This window comes from Nematolebias whitei, chromosome 14 (assembly GCF_014905685.2).
Source record: "Nematolebias whitei isolate Nwh7 chromosome 14, NemWhi1, whole genome shotgun sequence".
NCBI lineage: Eukaryota > Metazoa > Chordata > Actinopteri > Cyprinodontiformes > Rivulidae > Nematolebias > Nematolebias whitei.
The window spans coordinates 22,023,190-22,039,002 of record NC_056511.1 but is presented as its reverse complement, the minus strand read 5'-3'; the positions used below and the strand labels follow the sequence as shown (position 1 = coordinate 22,039,002).

General features: G+C 42.0%; 2 protein-coding genes across 2 annotated transcripts in view; both read right to left on the bottom strand.

The window, feature by feature from the left end:
* Window positions 1–216: 216 nt before the first annotated feature.
* Window positions 217–8,727, bottom strand: aldocb (aldolase C, fructose-bisphosphate, b). Its single transcript, XM_037687999.1, has 9 exons — window positions 8,626–8,727; window positions 3,863–3,979; window positions 3,513–3,724; window positions 3,150–3,204; window positions 2,915–3,075; window positions 2,717–2,800; window positions 2,457–2,631; window positions 894–1,093; window positions 217–804 (listed from the first exon to the last, which is right to left on the bottom strand). Exons 2-9 carry the CDS (start codon window positions 3,972–3,974, stop codon window positions 712–714), a joined length of 1,092 nt encoding a protein of 363 aa, XP_037543927.1. The 5' UTR covers window positions 3,975–3,979; window positions 8,626–8,727; the 3' UTR covers window positions 217–711.
* Window positions 8,728–12,558: 3,831 nt separating this feature from the next.
* rskrb (ribosomal protein S6 kinase related b) overlaps window positions 12,559–15,813 on the bottom strand; it is a 15,307-nt gene continuing 12,052 nt past the window's right edge. Inside the window, exons 9-13 of the mRNA XM_037687396.1 lie at window positions 14,978–15,067; window positions 14,731–14,819; window positions 14,491–14,601; window positions 14,299–14,412; window positions 12,559–13,044 (exon numbers count right to left, since the gene is read on the bottom strand). Coding sequence (XP_037543324.1) covers window positions 12,802–13,044; window positions 14,299–14,412; window positions 14,491–14,601; window positions 14,731–14,819; window positions 14,978–15,067 — 647 coding nt within the window. The 3' untranslated portion in view covers window positions 12,559–12,801. The remainder of the gene's footprint in view (window positions 13,045–14,298; window positions 14,413–14,490; window positions 14,602–14,730; window positions 14,820–14,977; window positions 15,068–15,813) is intronic.

The following is a 15,813-nucleotide window of genomic DNA, read 5'->3' as shown; positions in this document are numbered from 1 at the left end:
CACAACTAAAATACATCTATAGGTGTTACTTAAAGCTAAAGTTATACTGAGAAGATACACACGTGATGTTTTTAGTTAATAATGGTCATAAGGAGTGCGAGAACTGAAGGTTTGGGCTGAATCCGGTTTATTTCAGTACCGTTTGTTTAATGACCACTGCTGGAGCCACCACCGTGTGAAGGAACTGCTCAGTTTAACGTTTTCACTCTGTTCTTGTTATCCTGTTTGTCCATTTAATGAATGTTTTGATCATTTCTAGGTTGGTCCCGGTGTGTGTGTGTGTGTGTGTGCGTTTAAATAAAGGCCCAACGTGTTCTGACAGAAGCGCCACACTGACACGAACATGCTCACCTGGGCCTGTTTGGGAGCAGAACCTGACCTGGAGAGAGGTGCTAATATGATGAAAAAAATAAAATACTGACAGTTTCTCTCTTGCATTCTGCAGCCTCTAAACTTCAAACCTAAACTCAGACATAAAATTCAAAACTTCCGTCATATATTATCTTAAATCCATCTTGTTTAAACAGAACAAAAACAAACCCTGCTCCCTACAGAACTGCAGTTTTAAATACACATATCTAGTAACGTTAATAAATCTGAGAACAGGTTACAGTAGACAGCACAGGCCTGTGACTGATGGAGGAGTGGGGGAATAGCAGAGCAGATATTAAGACTAGAACTAGGCCACAGCTGAATGCAGTGGGTTGATGTTTAGTAGGCGTGGTTGGCCACGTAGAGGGATTTGGAAGCAGCGCCACTGTCTCCAGAAGACTTGTATTTGCCGAGTGCAGCCTTGCTGTTAGCCTGGAGAAGACATGAGGAATAAAAGTTTAATGAACAGAAATCCGTCACAAATACGGATGCTCTCAACGTGTCATTTTATCTGGGCTGACCTCGGCACGTTTGATAAACTCCTCGGTGGCAGCCTTCTCGTTGCTCAGCTCTCCTTTCCAGGCGTTGAGGGCCGAGGCCTGCAGGGCGCGGCCGTAAGAGAAAGTCAGGGCCCAGGGTTTGAGGAGAGGACATGTGTTGATGGAGTTCAGATTCACGCTAGCCTCCTCTTCAGACTGCCCACCTGACAGGAATGTCACTCCTGCAGAGACAAGAGAAAAAATAAAAATAAAAAAAATTATTCTGCTGCAATTTTACTTACACTAAACATTCAAAAGCAAAACGCACATTTAAAGGAATCTTCGACCTCTTGCACATATTGGCCTCGATATATTTCTCTATTCTACTAACTTTTTTAAATCCTACTCAAAAATCCACTACAATTCCCTGGCATTCAACACTGTATGATCTGTGCTGAACCTGTATGCATCACACTGTTATGTTATCATCTGCTATTATTTTGTTTCTATATTTTGATTTTACGTTATGTTTTATGTTGCTGTGTGCTTTGCCTGTTTGTACAGCACTTTGGTTGGCCCTGTCGCTGTTTAAAGTGCTCTATAAATAAAAAGGTATGGTACTAAAAGTTGCTGTTTGTGACACATAAACTCCTAATTACTAAAAAAAAACAACAATAATTTATGTTTATTACATTTTTCACCCAAGGACGTCTGCATTATTTTACTAGTGTCTTGCATTGTGGGGCGATGACAATCATTTTTCGAGGACATTAAAACACAAGGAGTCAAGGCTAAAGTGTGACATGAAACATGTGACAAAGTTATATCTAGTATTAGTCTTTATGCACAAAGTGTTTTTCCCCTATCATTATACAAGCAGGGTGCTCTGTCCTGTCAATAGGACTGAGCGCCCACCCCCACCCTGTCGACACTTGTGTAGCACTAAGCTAGCAGCGCACAATATAGACACGCTAACTAAAAAGCTAGGTAACGCTCCGCTTCCCTCACGCTGAACAGTCGACAAAAATCATGGAACAGACGAGCGACCTGCCAAGGCATGTAGAGGAAACACTGACAACATATGGGTTAAAACGATCAAATGTGATCAACTTGTGATGTTTCTTAGATCTGGATTGAATGCTAACGCTATTATTTCCGGAGGCAACGTCTTTTATAGTAGCTCTTACAATTTACTTAGAATGTATTGAAGCGTAAATAAAATAAAATATTGTCTGCACGTCATTAATTTATATAAAAAAATAAAATAACCAGTCTACAGTACTTTACGTCTCGTTGCTGAAGTAATTGTTAATCAGCAAGTCCTACAGTTCCAACTAGTCAGAGATCCCTGTAAGGTTTCAACAACAATTTTCAATATTTCTTAAAACTCGAGAGAGAAAAAAAAATAAAATAAATTTGTTTCTAGGGATTTAAAAAAGTTATTGTAAATCATAACCCCGTGTAAACATTTACACCTTATACTTTTATTTATAGATCTTAAAGGATAATGTTAGAGGACTAAAGACGGAAAACTAAAACATCAAAATATAATTTCAGTTTTAAACCCTGCAGTCTGTGTGCAAGTAGAAGTGTTCTCTCCATCACCTGTGACAGCTGGGGGAACGGTGCGGCGCAGAGCGGTCACCGTCGCCATGGCGATCTCCTCACTGCTGAACTTTGTGGGACAAGAGTGTCCAGCTGTGACCATGTTGGGTTTCAGCAGTGTCCCCTCCAGGTACACATGGTGGTCCGACAGAGCCTTGTACACAGCAGCTAGAACCTGACAGCAGGTACGAGGAAAGATTAAATCCAAAACGTTCTGCTACGCATGTGGAGCTTCATCTGGGCTGGCAAACACAGTTTACCTTCTCTGTGACATACTGGCAGCGCTTCAGGTCGTGGTCTCCATCAGGTAGGATCTCAGGCTCCACAATTGGGACAATCCCGTTCTAGAAGACAAAGTCTAGTTTAAACTTTCAGTGTTCTCATAAATCAGGAGTTAATACAGCAGCTCAGAAGAGCCAAGAACCAGGTTTTAAAACAGCGTATAAGTTCACACCGACCTGCTGGCAGATGCTTGCATATCGGGCCAGAACATTAGCGTTTTCCATGATGGCCAGCTCAGACGGCGTGGTCTCGCTGATCTTTAGCACACTGCGCCACTTGGCGAAGTCTGCGCCGTCCTTCTTGTACTGCGCGCAGCGCTCCGACAGCCCGTCCAGACCTGTATGGACACAGAACCCTCCATCAGCGACACAGCTGTGAGTTTTAGAGAAGCGCTTCCTGAACGCAGCCTACCCTGGGTGGTGGTCTCTCCATTTGTTCCAGCGAGGGGCACAACACCTTTATCCACCTAAATCGAGACAAACAAGAGGGTCTCTGAAACAGAACGGACTCGCCTTTTTTCCAAAAACACAACCGGAGTGCGGTCACGTAAACACGCCTTCATTAGGTCTGTGTATAGTTTCCAGTTTTACCTGTCAAACTACAAGGACAGTTATCATCTACTAAACTGGAACATGTGGCTGCAGAACAACGGTGGAGCAGAACTCACATTTAACCTAACATTTCTTCTAAGTTTTTTTTTGTTGAGAGAAAGCGATCGAACAGAAAAAAGTCAAAACCTAAAATCTGTCAGCTGATCTGCTGCAAGTTGAGTACCTTGATGCCGACAACGATGCCGCGGTCTTTGATGAGCTTGGCGAAGGGAACACCATCGTCGGTTTTCTGGTAGAGGGTTTCATGGAAGAAGATGACCCCTCCGATACAGCTGTCGATGCGCTCGTCGGCGGTGAAGAGCAACTGGCGGTAGCGGCGCCTGTTCTCCTCAGTGTTCTCGACCCCGATGGGGTTCAAACGCTTCGCCATGCTACCTAAAATCACCACACAAAAACTTTATTTTTGTTTTCTGTGAAAGTATAAACGTCATTATTGGATCTTGAAGCTAGCATCGTCCGAGTTGTTTAGGTGGCACCAACAATATTTCCCAGGTCTGTAGATGACACACGTACCTGTGGACTCATCGGCTGCGAGGATGCCTTTCCCTGCAGCGACTATCCTCAGAGCGATGTCCTGCAGCTCCTTCTTCTGCTCAGCATTCAGAGCGGGGTACTGGTGAGTCATGGTGGCTGAAAGACAAATGGGACATCAACATTTTATCACGGTGCAATGATGCTGGCAACTGCCCAGCTCTGCTGGTCCCACTTCTAGTCCCTCCATTGTCAAAAAAAAAAACAACAACGGGTAACTTTACACATCACTGAGCAGGATGACGTGTGGAAACGACAACGCTCTGACAAGAGATTACTCAGAAAGAAAATAAATTAATTCACACACACATTCCATTGATGCTGCGTGTCAGGGATAAAAACCAGAAGATGCTTCCTGTAGGAAATGGCCACGTATTAATTTTATGTTGCGTAAAACATCTTAATGCAGCGTTGTTCTTAGGAGTTTTAATAAATCATCTGGTCTCAGCCTCTCTGGGTCTGGTTGGTGTCTGCAGTCGAGCACAGGCCTCACACCAGATTATTCTGTTCCTTATTCCCTTCCTCACTCTGCCATAAATGAGCAGTTACACAACTCCTCCCCCACCTCCCCATGCGAGTTGCAGCAGATAGAGGGGGGTGTTATGAAACGAACGCTGTCACGGACCCTGCTGTCAGCCCTGGATGCAGCTCTGCTCGTTTTCCTCTCCTGTAGCAACACTCCTCTTCCTCCTGTTTTCTGCTAATGTCTTTATCAAACACACTCACAACTCATGTCTCTGCCTTGATTAATGAGCTGCTTCCACCATTTTGTCACATCTCGTCTCTGGCGCTGCTGCTTGGTGAATGACAGTTCTTAAATAGAAGTCATGAAAGCTAAACACATGAGGTGTTTAAAATTTTCCACTCAAGCACATCAGAGACTCGGAACACAGCAGAACATGAAGGACGAGCCTCGGCTCGCCTCTCTGCACCGTCGCTTCGTTTACCAGTATGTGTCACTAGAACGGGTCAGCTGGATCAGAGGTTCACAATGGTGAGCTCAGTAAATGTTTGTTCAGAAAATAACATAATATAGTTACTATAAAAGTCCAGGCACAGTGAAACAATTTTACTTTTTTTTTTTTTTAAATCACACAGACAGAAGACAAACAATGCCGAACAAAATGTAAAAATACATTTAGATGAATAATCAATTCCAGAAGAACACTGCACTGTATTCTGTGTTAATCCTCAATTTAAAGCTCTGAGCACGTAGCCTCAGTTAAACGGGCCTGCAGGTACCGTGGCACGACTCATTCTCTGCAGTTTCACATTTTACACAAGTGAAATTAAACCAGGTCTGCAGGGAAACCAACAGTGATTTTAGTGAATTAAAGAAAATACTGACACCTAATAAAAACCCAGTCTAAGTCCATAAACACTGTGTGGTCACACTCAGGTGTGTGGTCACCGGTTAGCCACACAACAGTCATGCTCAGCTGATACCTGCTATCTTCTGAGAGGTACCTGCGTGCTTCAACAATACAAACATAACCGCTCAGGTTTCTGCTGAGAAAACGTTGCATAACTATTGTCCAATCCACGTGAAATTTACTTTTTGTGCAACAACTAGCCAAAAACAATGAAGGGTTGGAGAATCTGAGGTGTTTTTGAGTATCTTTATCAAAACACTTGCTCTGAACAGAAAATGGGAGTTCAGGTACAAGATAAGGTTTCGTCTGACTGACCAGACCCGAGAGTAAACAGAACTGTAAGCTGATCATCTGTCAGAGGCAGGACACCAGGCACGCCACACTTAATCAGCCTAATGTAAGGACAGGTTTTATTCTTTTACTCACTGGTTCCACTTCCAGCTCCTTACAGACCCACGGTCTCAGCAGAACCAAGCCCGCCTTCTCTCTCCCGTTTTAGTTATGGACTCATAGGGAGACAAGCTACTGCTCGTAGACAAACTGCTTCCTGTTTTGTATTTGTGTGGTTTTACCGACTGCTGCAGATTAAGAAAGCCAATAAAAGTTTAGATGCCCACCAAGATGAGAGAACTGGTTTTATAAATGGCTGTACATGTTCAAAAATCTTTGATATACACACACACACACACACACGAGTAATCGTCTGTAAAGTCCAATACTTTAATTTCCTTATTACACTGAATACATTTTTTTTATTTTTTTTTACTTCCTGAAATTTGACAGTGGTGCACGTTAAAAGAGGGGTGTGGCTGAGCCGTCAGGTGACCTGTCATGTTCTTGCTGACTCATTACTGCAGTCCAACCAAGTCTGTACCGAGCAGAGGACAAGATGAAGGGCACAGTTTGCTCCTGGCACTGGCTCAAGACTGCCTGAAGACGTTATCGATTTCTGTTTCAGCCTCTAAATGTATCCAGGAGACAATCCACTGGGGACCACGAGAGCAGAAAACAACCTTCACACACCTAAAATACACACTGCAAAACCTGGGAAATCAATGTATCTAATGTAATTAAATCAAAACCACCAACATGTAGAAACTCTGTCCCTGCAAACCTGGCTTACAATTTTCAGTATTAAAAAAAACAACAAAATGTATGATGATTGTTAAGTGCACAATTTATACATTTATGTTTCAGACTTAAAGCCAAGAATATATGTATATAGTGTACCGGTATGTATTTTCTACTATTTACACTGCTAAATTTAATTCTAGTTTATTGTCTTTGTAAAGTAATGTTAGAGGAACCCGACAGCTGATGTTAGCTACTTCATTAGCCACATAATCCTCCATATTGGACCGATGCTAACTGTCTTAGCTCATTTCAAACTTTTGTTTGAAACGTTACTTTTAAATGTGATGAACTTTGTAAGACATGGCCTTCAGTGATTTTAACAACTAGAAAATCTTTCAAAATGGTCAACCTCATTTTTTCAGTCATGATACGCCACTAATGAACAGCCTGATGAGGATACGAGGGACTACGCACTGAATGACTGTCAAAACTATACGTCATCTCTGGCACCACTTTAAAAGAAGTTCAAACTACACGAGTGGAAAATGTTTGTGGTTCTGCAACGGTGACTTGCTTTTAAATCCTATGAATATCAATCTCTGGTGGTCCAGTAATGTTGGAAAATCAAAGCATTTCTGTGTCATCAGTAAAATTCTTCTGAATTTCAAGACTGGCTTAGCTTCCCCTCAGTCATGTCCCAGATTTTCACCCCTGCACAGCAGATGTGAAAATCTGTTGTAATGTCTGCATTGCGACATCCAGGTGTACGGGCAGTACATAACTGTAAAAATAAATAAATAAAAAAAACAATAGAGCTATATAAAAAAAAAAAGTTAGCATTTACAGTAGAAGGCAGACTGTGTAAGCTGACGCAAAGAAATATAGCTGTATTTAGAGCAATATTAATATTAAAAAAGACAAGTAGGGAGAGGTCTTAAAAACAAACAAACCAAAAAAACGTATTAATGTTCTTTAATGCGCGTATCACCCTTGGAGGTTTAGCAGATTTATTTTGTTTAGGATGCAAGCTGTCAGAGCTTCGAGGACCTGAAATGACTCCTGAGTAGTAGCCAGAGCAAAAGTAAAAAAAGTCTGCTTGCTCTTGTTACACTAACTTTTATTTTATTTTTTAATACAAACCAGAGAGGCTGATGGCCTTGGCGCTGTTGCACATTCCTGTATTTGGGTCGTTTCTACTGTCAGGTCTGGATCCAACAGAGCGAGCAGGCGCACTGTTACCCATAATCTTTCTGATACAGGAGCTTAACCAGACAATGTGAAGGCCGTGATGAGAAGACAGGCTGACACTAGTGAAAACGTGCAGCGTATACTACAGCAATGTTTCCATGTAAAAACACAAGTGACTCCAGTTCTTAGATAGTTTGGGATGACAGGCTAAATACAAATGTGTTGCTGTGACATTCAAAGAAGAGAAATGGATGGATGAAGCATAAAAGAACAAAATATATTACTGTACTACAGTTCACTTTGATCATGTAAGAAACTAATCATCTGTGGAAAATTCACTTTTTTTAAATTAAAGAAATAACCAATTAACAAAATGATGTGTTGGTTTTCTAACAACGGAACAATCAAATCGAGGATATAATCTCCAACTCTGATAAACTGACAGTTATGTTTCATTTCAGGCTGCACGGAAATAAGTATATATATATATATATACAAGTCAGCAAATGTCCCGACGCGACGTTTTTCCACGTACAGATGTGAGTGACGTCATTACGGCTTGTCTCCACCCCGCCCAGCCTTCCTTAGTCACAGAGGTCTACGTGCGCCCGAACAGCTACACCCCGACAGGAAACAGCTTCATCACCGCCCACCCCTCATCACCTACCGCTCCGGCTGGCCACGTTTTACCACAAAATTCCCCCTGATGTTTAAATAAGAGGCCTCGGGGCCGGTTGGAACAGCAAACACGACGGAACCCGCTCCTCTCCTTCACTTCCATCTTTGAAGGTCAACCGTTGTTCGCCCTTCCTGTTGCGTATTTTGTTAACGGTCAAAAAAACAGCGATTTTATACAGATATTTTAGAGAAATATTGAGATTTAAATGGCTTAGATGTTGGCTAATAATCACATAGAAGCTACAAGTTAAAACAGTGGTGTTTTATTCTTCGCTAAGCTAGCTAGGAAGACGAGTTAGCTCGAGTTTCTGGTGCGCAGCATCTCATTCCCATCAGCATCAAACGCTGAAATCAACATTCTCGCGATCAACCAATGAAACAAGCAGTGTGTAAAGGTGTTACATATCGGTTTAGATAAGTTCTGGTTCTTACCTAAAGGCTTCTGTCTTCAGTGGACACAGAGCAGGTAAGGTATGTGAGGATGCAGAGCTGTCTCCTGTTTCAATACTGCAGAGCAACGTGACCCTTTACAAAGCCTCTGAGGCAGGGGGCGGAGCCCGCACTGTTGCGTCATGTGATGGACGACGTATCTATTGCGCATGCGCTGGATCTTGATCAGAGGGAGAAGGCATCATGATTCTGCATTTTTCCTCACGATTTTGTAAAAGTTCACGAACAAATTTCCCACTTTTAAAATAAAACACTTTCAAAACAAAGTTGATAAGAAAGACTTTTGAAAGTTACGATGATATTTCATATTTTATAGTTTCCATATTCCACATTAATAGATTCCATATTCTATATATCGATCTACAGAAGACGCCATCTCCTCTGTGGTCCACACTGCTTTCACCCACCTGGAGCAGAAGGACTCCTATGTCCGTATGCTCTTTGTGGACTTCACATCTGCCTTCAATACCATGATCCCCCAGAACCTGATGGACAAACTACTCACTAGTCTAGGACTAAGCCCCTCCATTTGCATTTGGGTCCTAGACTTCTTAACAAACAGACCGCAGTCCGTGAGGATCCACAACGTCTCCTCCTCCACCATAACCCTTAGCACTGGCCTCAGGGCTGTGTGCTGAACCCTCTCCTGTTCACTCTGCTCACATAAGACTGTGCACCTACCCATCCAGGCTGTCTTATTGTAAAATTTGCAGATGATACAGCGGTGGTGGGATGCATCACAAACAACTATGAGTCCAGCTACAGGCAGGCGATGAAACACCTGGAGAGCTGGTGCAAGGATAACCTTCACATTAGTGTGAAGAAGACGAAGGAAATGGTCGTGGACTTCAGAAGGAACAAACACACGTACACCCCTATCCCCCTGAACATAGGAGGACCTGCGGTGGAAGTGGTCTCCAGCTACAAGTACTTGGGTGTACACCTGAATGACAACCTCAGCTGGGGCAACAACACCACCAGGCTGATCAAGAAAGCTCATCAGAGACTCTACTTCCTCAGGTGGCTGAGACGAGCTGGTCTGGGAAGCTCAGTCCTCACCTCCTTCTACAGGTGTGCAGTGGAGAGCATCCTGTGCTCCAGCATCAACATGTGGCATGGAGGCTGCACAGCTGCAGAAAGAAAAGCTTTGCAGAGAGTGGTGAAGGCTGCACAGAAGTCTGTTGGAGTCAGTCTCCCCACCATCACAGACATCTACACCTCCAGATGCAGGAAGAGGGCCACCTGAATCATGAAAGACCCCACTCACCCAGCACACACACTTTTTGCCCCGCTCCCCTTAGGAATGAGGTTAAGGAGCATTAAGTGTAGAACCACTAGACTGAGGAACAGCTTCTACCCAGAGGTTGTTAGACTCATGAATATCTAATCAGGATAATCACTGTGAAAAATCACATCATGTTGCTGCTGATCTGTTTCATGTTGCTGCTGATCTGTTTCATGTTGCTGTGTTCATTTGTATTCATCTGCTCACACAGACTCATGTTCGTGCTGCTGTTCGGCGTATTGTTTATATGCTATTTTATGCTACTAGTTCTTAGTGTATTTTTATTAACATTTTTCTTAGTTCATATCTTAGATCTTATTACTGTTTTTTATTTTATATTCTAATACTTTTGTTGGATGTAACTGGGACCCTGTGTACACAATTTCATTCCACCACATGCACCACATGTGATGGAATGACAAATAAAGAACCTCGAATCCTTGAATATTGAGCATGCATCAGGATATAATTTCCATAATTATATTTCAAATTAAAAGTGGGCCAAACATGGCCAGAATGATATTAATCTTAACATGTAATGACGTTAGATACGGTAATAAAAGTTATAAACAATAACTACCTAAAGTTGTGGCAAACTGTAAAATCCTTCTTAAAGTTGAATAAAAATGAAATTGTGACTTGTGTTGCTTTGCTGTCTGCTATAAGTGTCATGTTATGATAAACATGTCATGGCATGAACATGTCATGATTGTCTTGAATTCTGATTCTGAAACAAGTATTTTATACACGTCTAATCTTGTGGCTTGGTGTGGAAGATGTCCATGCTCTTGTCACTTCCTTGCTGCAGATTGGCTGTACCAAGCTGAGAATTAGGAGTTCAAAACCCATGTCTTTGTTTTGTTTTTGAAACTCTGTTATTTCAATTAGGCAGATTTCTTACAGAACATGCACTGATGGTAAGGAGCTCTGCTTTAATATAGCTGATTCAATTAATCTTGTAAATGATTCCTCTGAGTGGGGCTCTTTCTCCCTCCACATATGCATGAGGTTCTTCAGAGTGAAGAAATCAGTGACCCTTGTCCAGTTCTGGTAGTTTTTGACCTTGATGTCGTCAGTGTGAGCTTTGGGTGTGGTGCTGTCATTTTACCTTACATGCTGTATACACAGGGGGACAAATTAAAGGGTCAAAACGCTCAAATCTTTTAACTTCTTACTAATCAATCTCCTTTAAAAGCATTACTTTCTGTGCAGACAGATGGTTCTGAGGGTGGTTCAACTGGGCTGATCATCAGTAGAAATGGGTGGGGGCACTTTGACATCCACCACTTTTAACTACAGTTAAATTCTGTGACCCAAAGGACACACAGGACAAACAGAAGGGTCAAAGCCTCACAGAGATTTTCTCACAAAGTGCTGCTGATGATACATACAGGTTAAACACCTGGTACCTGTTGGGTCCAACAAACTGAAGAAACCTTTTCAATGAGAGCTTAAACACACGCCTGAATCCTGCCTTTCTAGGCAGTCCCTATGAAAGGCAGCGGGTGAAATCAACTCCTTTAAGGAGTGCTGAGCCTTTCAGTTTCAAAAGTGTCCATGTGTAAGTCAGCCATGTTGAGCAAGTCGACCAAGTTAAGCAAATGGAAAGTGTGATTTCTTAATCCAGCACGTCTTGTAAACCTGAGGAAATAATGTGACCCAATCTGCTGAGAGTGAAGCAATATTGATCTTTTATTCACTCTGTGATCAGCTGAAAACCCGTTTCAGGAATTTTTCTTTGTGCTTTTCTTTCTTCAGACCATGCTGCAAAGGCATAAACTCTTTAATATTCTGTTAGAACACAAAAACACAACAAATAAACTGTGACACAGGGAGGAAATATTCTCTGAAATATTTAAACTTTATAAGGAGGTGCATTTTCATATAAATATGTACAAACATTTTAAGAATATAAAGCAAGCTGAGAGTCACACGAGGCATTCAGAGTAAAAGTCAGTGCAGATTTGACAAAAATGCAAAGATCAGTTGAGAGCAGCAGCTCTGAAGGCTACAAAATATCCCTGCGCTTATTAAAAAAAAACAATGAACTGGAGGTAAACAAAGCTGTTCCATGAAGGTTTGACTCGTTCACCATGATTTGCAGCTCAGGTCTGCACAGCACGTGCAAGAGTTGAGGTTCAATTTGAAACGCAGAGACTGTTCCTCTGAGTAATAATGATGCTAAATGTAAAGTTGTAGGCAGCACAGCAGAACCTGAGGCTGTGATGTTGATTCTTACCTGCATTAGAGGAGACAAAGTCATGCTGCGACAGAATTTACCAGCAGGTGAGGTGAAGTTAGGGAGGGTTTAAATCACAACATGAGCTTACATGAAAAAAAGATTTTGAATAGAAAAAAAAAAAATACGGGCAAAAATACTATTTTTACTTCTTCTGCAAAAGAAAAAGTTTCATGATGATGCAACATGAAAAACAAGGGAAAAGTTGATAAAAGTCACTTTTTTCTTAGACTTATTTCTAGCTAGAAATGAAGGTAATCAAATACAGTATGATGTACAGATAAAGACGAGCATAATTTTTCTACATGGGGTTGAATTAACTTCTATGATGCCAGAGGGGGAAAAAAACAGTAAATGGGTAAAATCACACAATCATTGAACAAAAAGGCTTCAAAGGAAGTGCTAAATAAAGAAAGGCAAACGCGTAAAGAGAAAAAATATGGAAAATCACTGATAGATAAGGGGACGTGGTACTTTTTACGCAAATGTTTGATTCTTCTCGAATCTTCACAGAGATGCTCCAAATGAGAACAAAATGAACTAAAGATCATCATCAGAGATCATCTTTACGTCTGTGTAAAGTTGTGCACAACCTGTAGGCCTGTCGGTGACTGCTCTGTGAGCTCAGAGTCTGTCACACAAACACCTCTCTGCGTGGTCCTCTTGCCTGAGGGGGTCCCGGTGCTGGACCGAGTCGCGGCGCTGGGCTGGGCAGCGGAGGGCGACCACTCGTCTCTGTGTCCAGCTGTGTGTCCGGCGTGGCGGGAGGACTGAGGAGCGAGTCGAAGTCAAAGCCCCTCAGAGGCTGCAGGGACAACGTGAGGCCTCGTAGAGCTTTGGCGGCGCGGTCTGGCCTTTCTCTCAACTCCAAAATTACCTGACAGGAACAAACCAAACACTTCATATCAATTCACTTGATCTCTTTGTGTGAATGATTATGAAGCATTCACACTACTGAGATCCATTTTTCTTCCGTACATTTTTCTGCATCTTCCTTGTTCCACAGTTTTTATGCTATTTCATCAAATCATTTATCAAAACATTCAGCTCTTTCAGGAGAAGGGTGCTATGACTTTTGGTATTGGTGCAACTTTAGCTTTTTGAAATATTTAGCCTTTTCTGCAATTTTATTTCTCATAGGAAATGAACTGAGCTCATTTTACATCCTTCAGATCTGTTTACAACCTTTTACTGCTCCTTTCACATTTTGTTCTGGTTCAGCTTCTTTCAACTTTCTTCTGCAAATTCAAACTTTTTTCCAGCTACTTTCAGCTAATTTCAAATCTTTTTTTTAGCTGGTTTTGCTTCTTTTAGATTATTTTATGCTAACTACAACATTTTTGTCCTTCTTCCAAAGTCTTTCTGCTAATTCCAGCTTGTTCTGCTCCTTTCAGCTTTTTTCAAATTCAATTCAAATTCAAATTCAAAAATACTTTATTAATCCCAGAGGGAAATTATTTGTTGTTGTAACTTGTTATCCTCATTTCATTAAGAGATGTTATAGATACTTTTCTGCAAGTTTCAGCTTTTACTGTTATTTCAGTTATTCTGAATTCAGAATTGAGAAAGCTCTTCGGATGAGGAGCGAAACGTCTTCTGTTACAAATAAAGTCCAGTTGTTTTTGTATTGAACGCTTTTTGAATTCATCATGTCCTGGATGACTGAGAATCTTCACCAGCATTTATTTGTGTGTGCTAATTTCTGCCTTTTTGGAAAATTTTCACTTTTTTGTGCTCATTTCTGCTTCTTTCAGCCTATTTGTGCACAATTGTGCTCTCTCCGCTTCTTTCTGATAGTTTAAGCTTCTTTCTGCCTTTTCAGCTACCTTTGTCTAATTTCTGCCTTTTTTTTGTTGCTAAATTCCTAATTTTTGTGCTAATTTCTGCTTATTTAAATCTAATCCAGCAAATATGTGTTATTTCTTCTTTCTTCTGCTAACTTATGCTTGTTCTTCTACAAATTTGTATTTCAGCATGCTTTTTAAGCTAATTTCAGCTGTTTTTCTGCAGGTTCTTCAAGAATAAGCATCCACACTGCATTTTTGCAGGAAATGCAATTTCTCTGGTTTTCAATTTGGCTTTTATGTGGAAAAATAAACAAGTTGTTTACAATCAGCTAGTGACGCATTACCTCCACAGGTTGACGCTGCAGGAGGTCAAAGTCGAACGCAGTTCTGTGGAAGAATGTTTGGCGTTTAAAACGATCCAGGGTCCTCAAGCGACGGGAGGGATTCTTGCACAAAAGCTGCACAAAGGAGTGCGTGCACGTCAGTCATGTGACATTAAATGAACATGTAAAGATCATCATCTGTTGTTGAAGTACCTCAGTCAATAAGAGGGACAGCGGGGGGCTGAAGCTGAGAGGCATCTCGTAGGGAAACCCTCTGACTTTCCTCAGCATGCTGCAGTGGTCTGGTTCTGGAGGCACAGGAAACTATGGAGACACAGGAAGGGAAATATTTCATCAAATTTACTGCTTTGGTCAAACATCCACCATCAATGAAGGACAGACTGTGGGAATGAGCCACTTTCCCTGCAGGACGTACTGGAAACAAGTGCTCACCTTCCCAGTAACCAGTGAGAAGAGCAGGATTCCTAGAGACCACCAGTCAGCTGCATGGTTGTATGGTCCCCCACTCAGAACCTCAGGGGCTGCAGAGCACACCGAACACTCTCAGCTTTCATATTTTTAGAGATTATTACATTCACAGTTCCACTTCACAACACAGAGGAGGTAAAAGGCTCGGACAGTATGTTTGGACGGATTTATTCCAGTGTTTCTCACCCATATACCGGACGATTCCACTCACCCATGTACTGGATGGTTCCACAGATGGTGAAGGCTCTGCCTCCTCTCTCCAGGCGACGGGACAAACCAAAGTCAGCTAAGCGGAGGTGGCCTAAAAGAGACCATTACCTCTGCATCACTAAGAGCATTTATCATGAATATATGCATTCTTCACTCCATTATAAACATGCGGCACTCCGATGTCCCCCGTCTGAGGGATTTCAACAGAGAATGTTCGTAGTTTTGGAGTTGTGTTTTTCTGGGCTGGAATTGATCAGGGAATGAAGTAAACCTAAATGTTTTTGGGACAAGATATTCAAGTGGACAGAAGTTTTGTTGTAAAGCAGAGGGAGTTTTTTTTCTTTCTTGTCTAAAGCAGCGCAGAGGGACGGATCCTGGCGAGTGGAGGGAGCAACTTTATCCACCACCAGGTGCAATGGAGGAACAGGGGGTGGCCAATGGTGGCCTTGACCCCCATTGATTAATTGGCTACCCCAATCATTTGAGGAAACTACTTTTAATTGGCATGGTGGAGCAGTTGGTAGAGCTGTCAGATCTCAGCATGAAGGTTGCTGGATTGAATCCCGACTGGGTACCTTTCTGGGTGGAGTTTGCATGTTCTCTCCGTGCATGTGTGGGTTTTCTCCAGGTACTCCAGTTTCCTCCCACAGACCAAAAACATGCATGTTAGGCTGATTGGTAACTCTAAATTGTCCCTAGGTGTGAGTGAGAGAGTGAATGGTTGTTTGTTTCGTTTGTATCCATGTGTCCCTGTGATGGACTGGAGACCTGTCCATATATATGTCCCCCACCTCTCGCACAGTGACTCTGCTGGATATGGGCTCTAGTGACCCAACC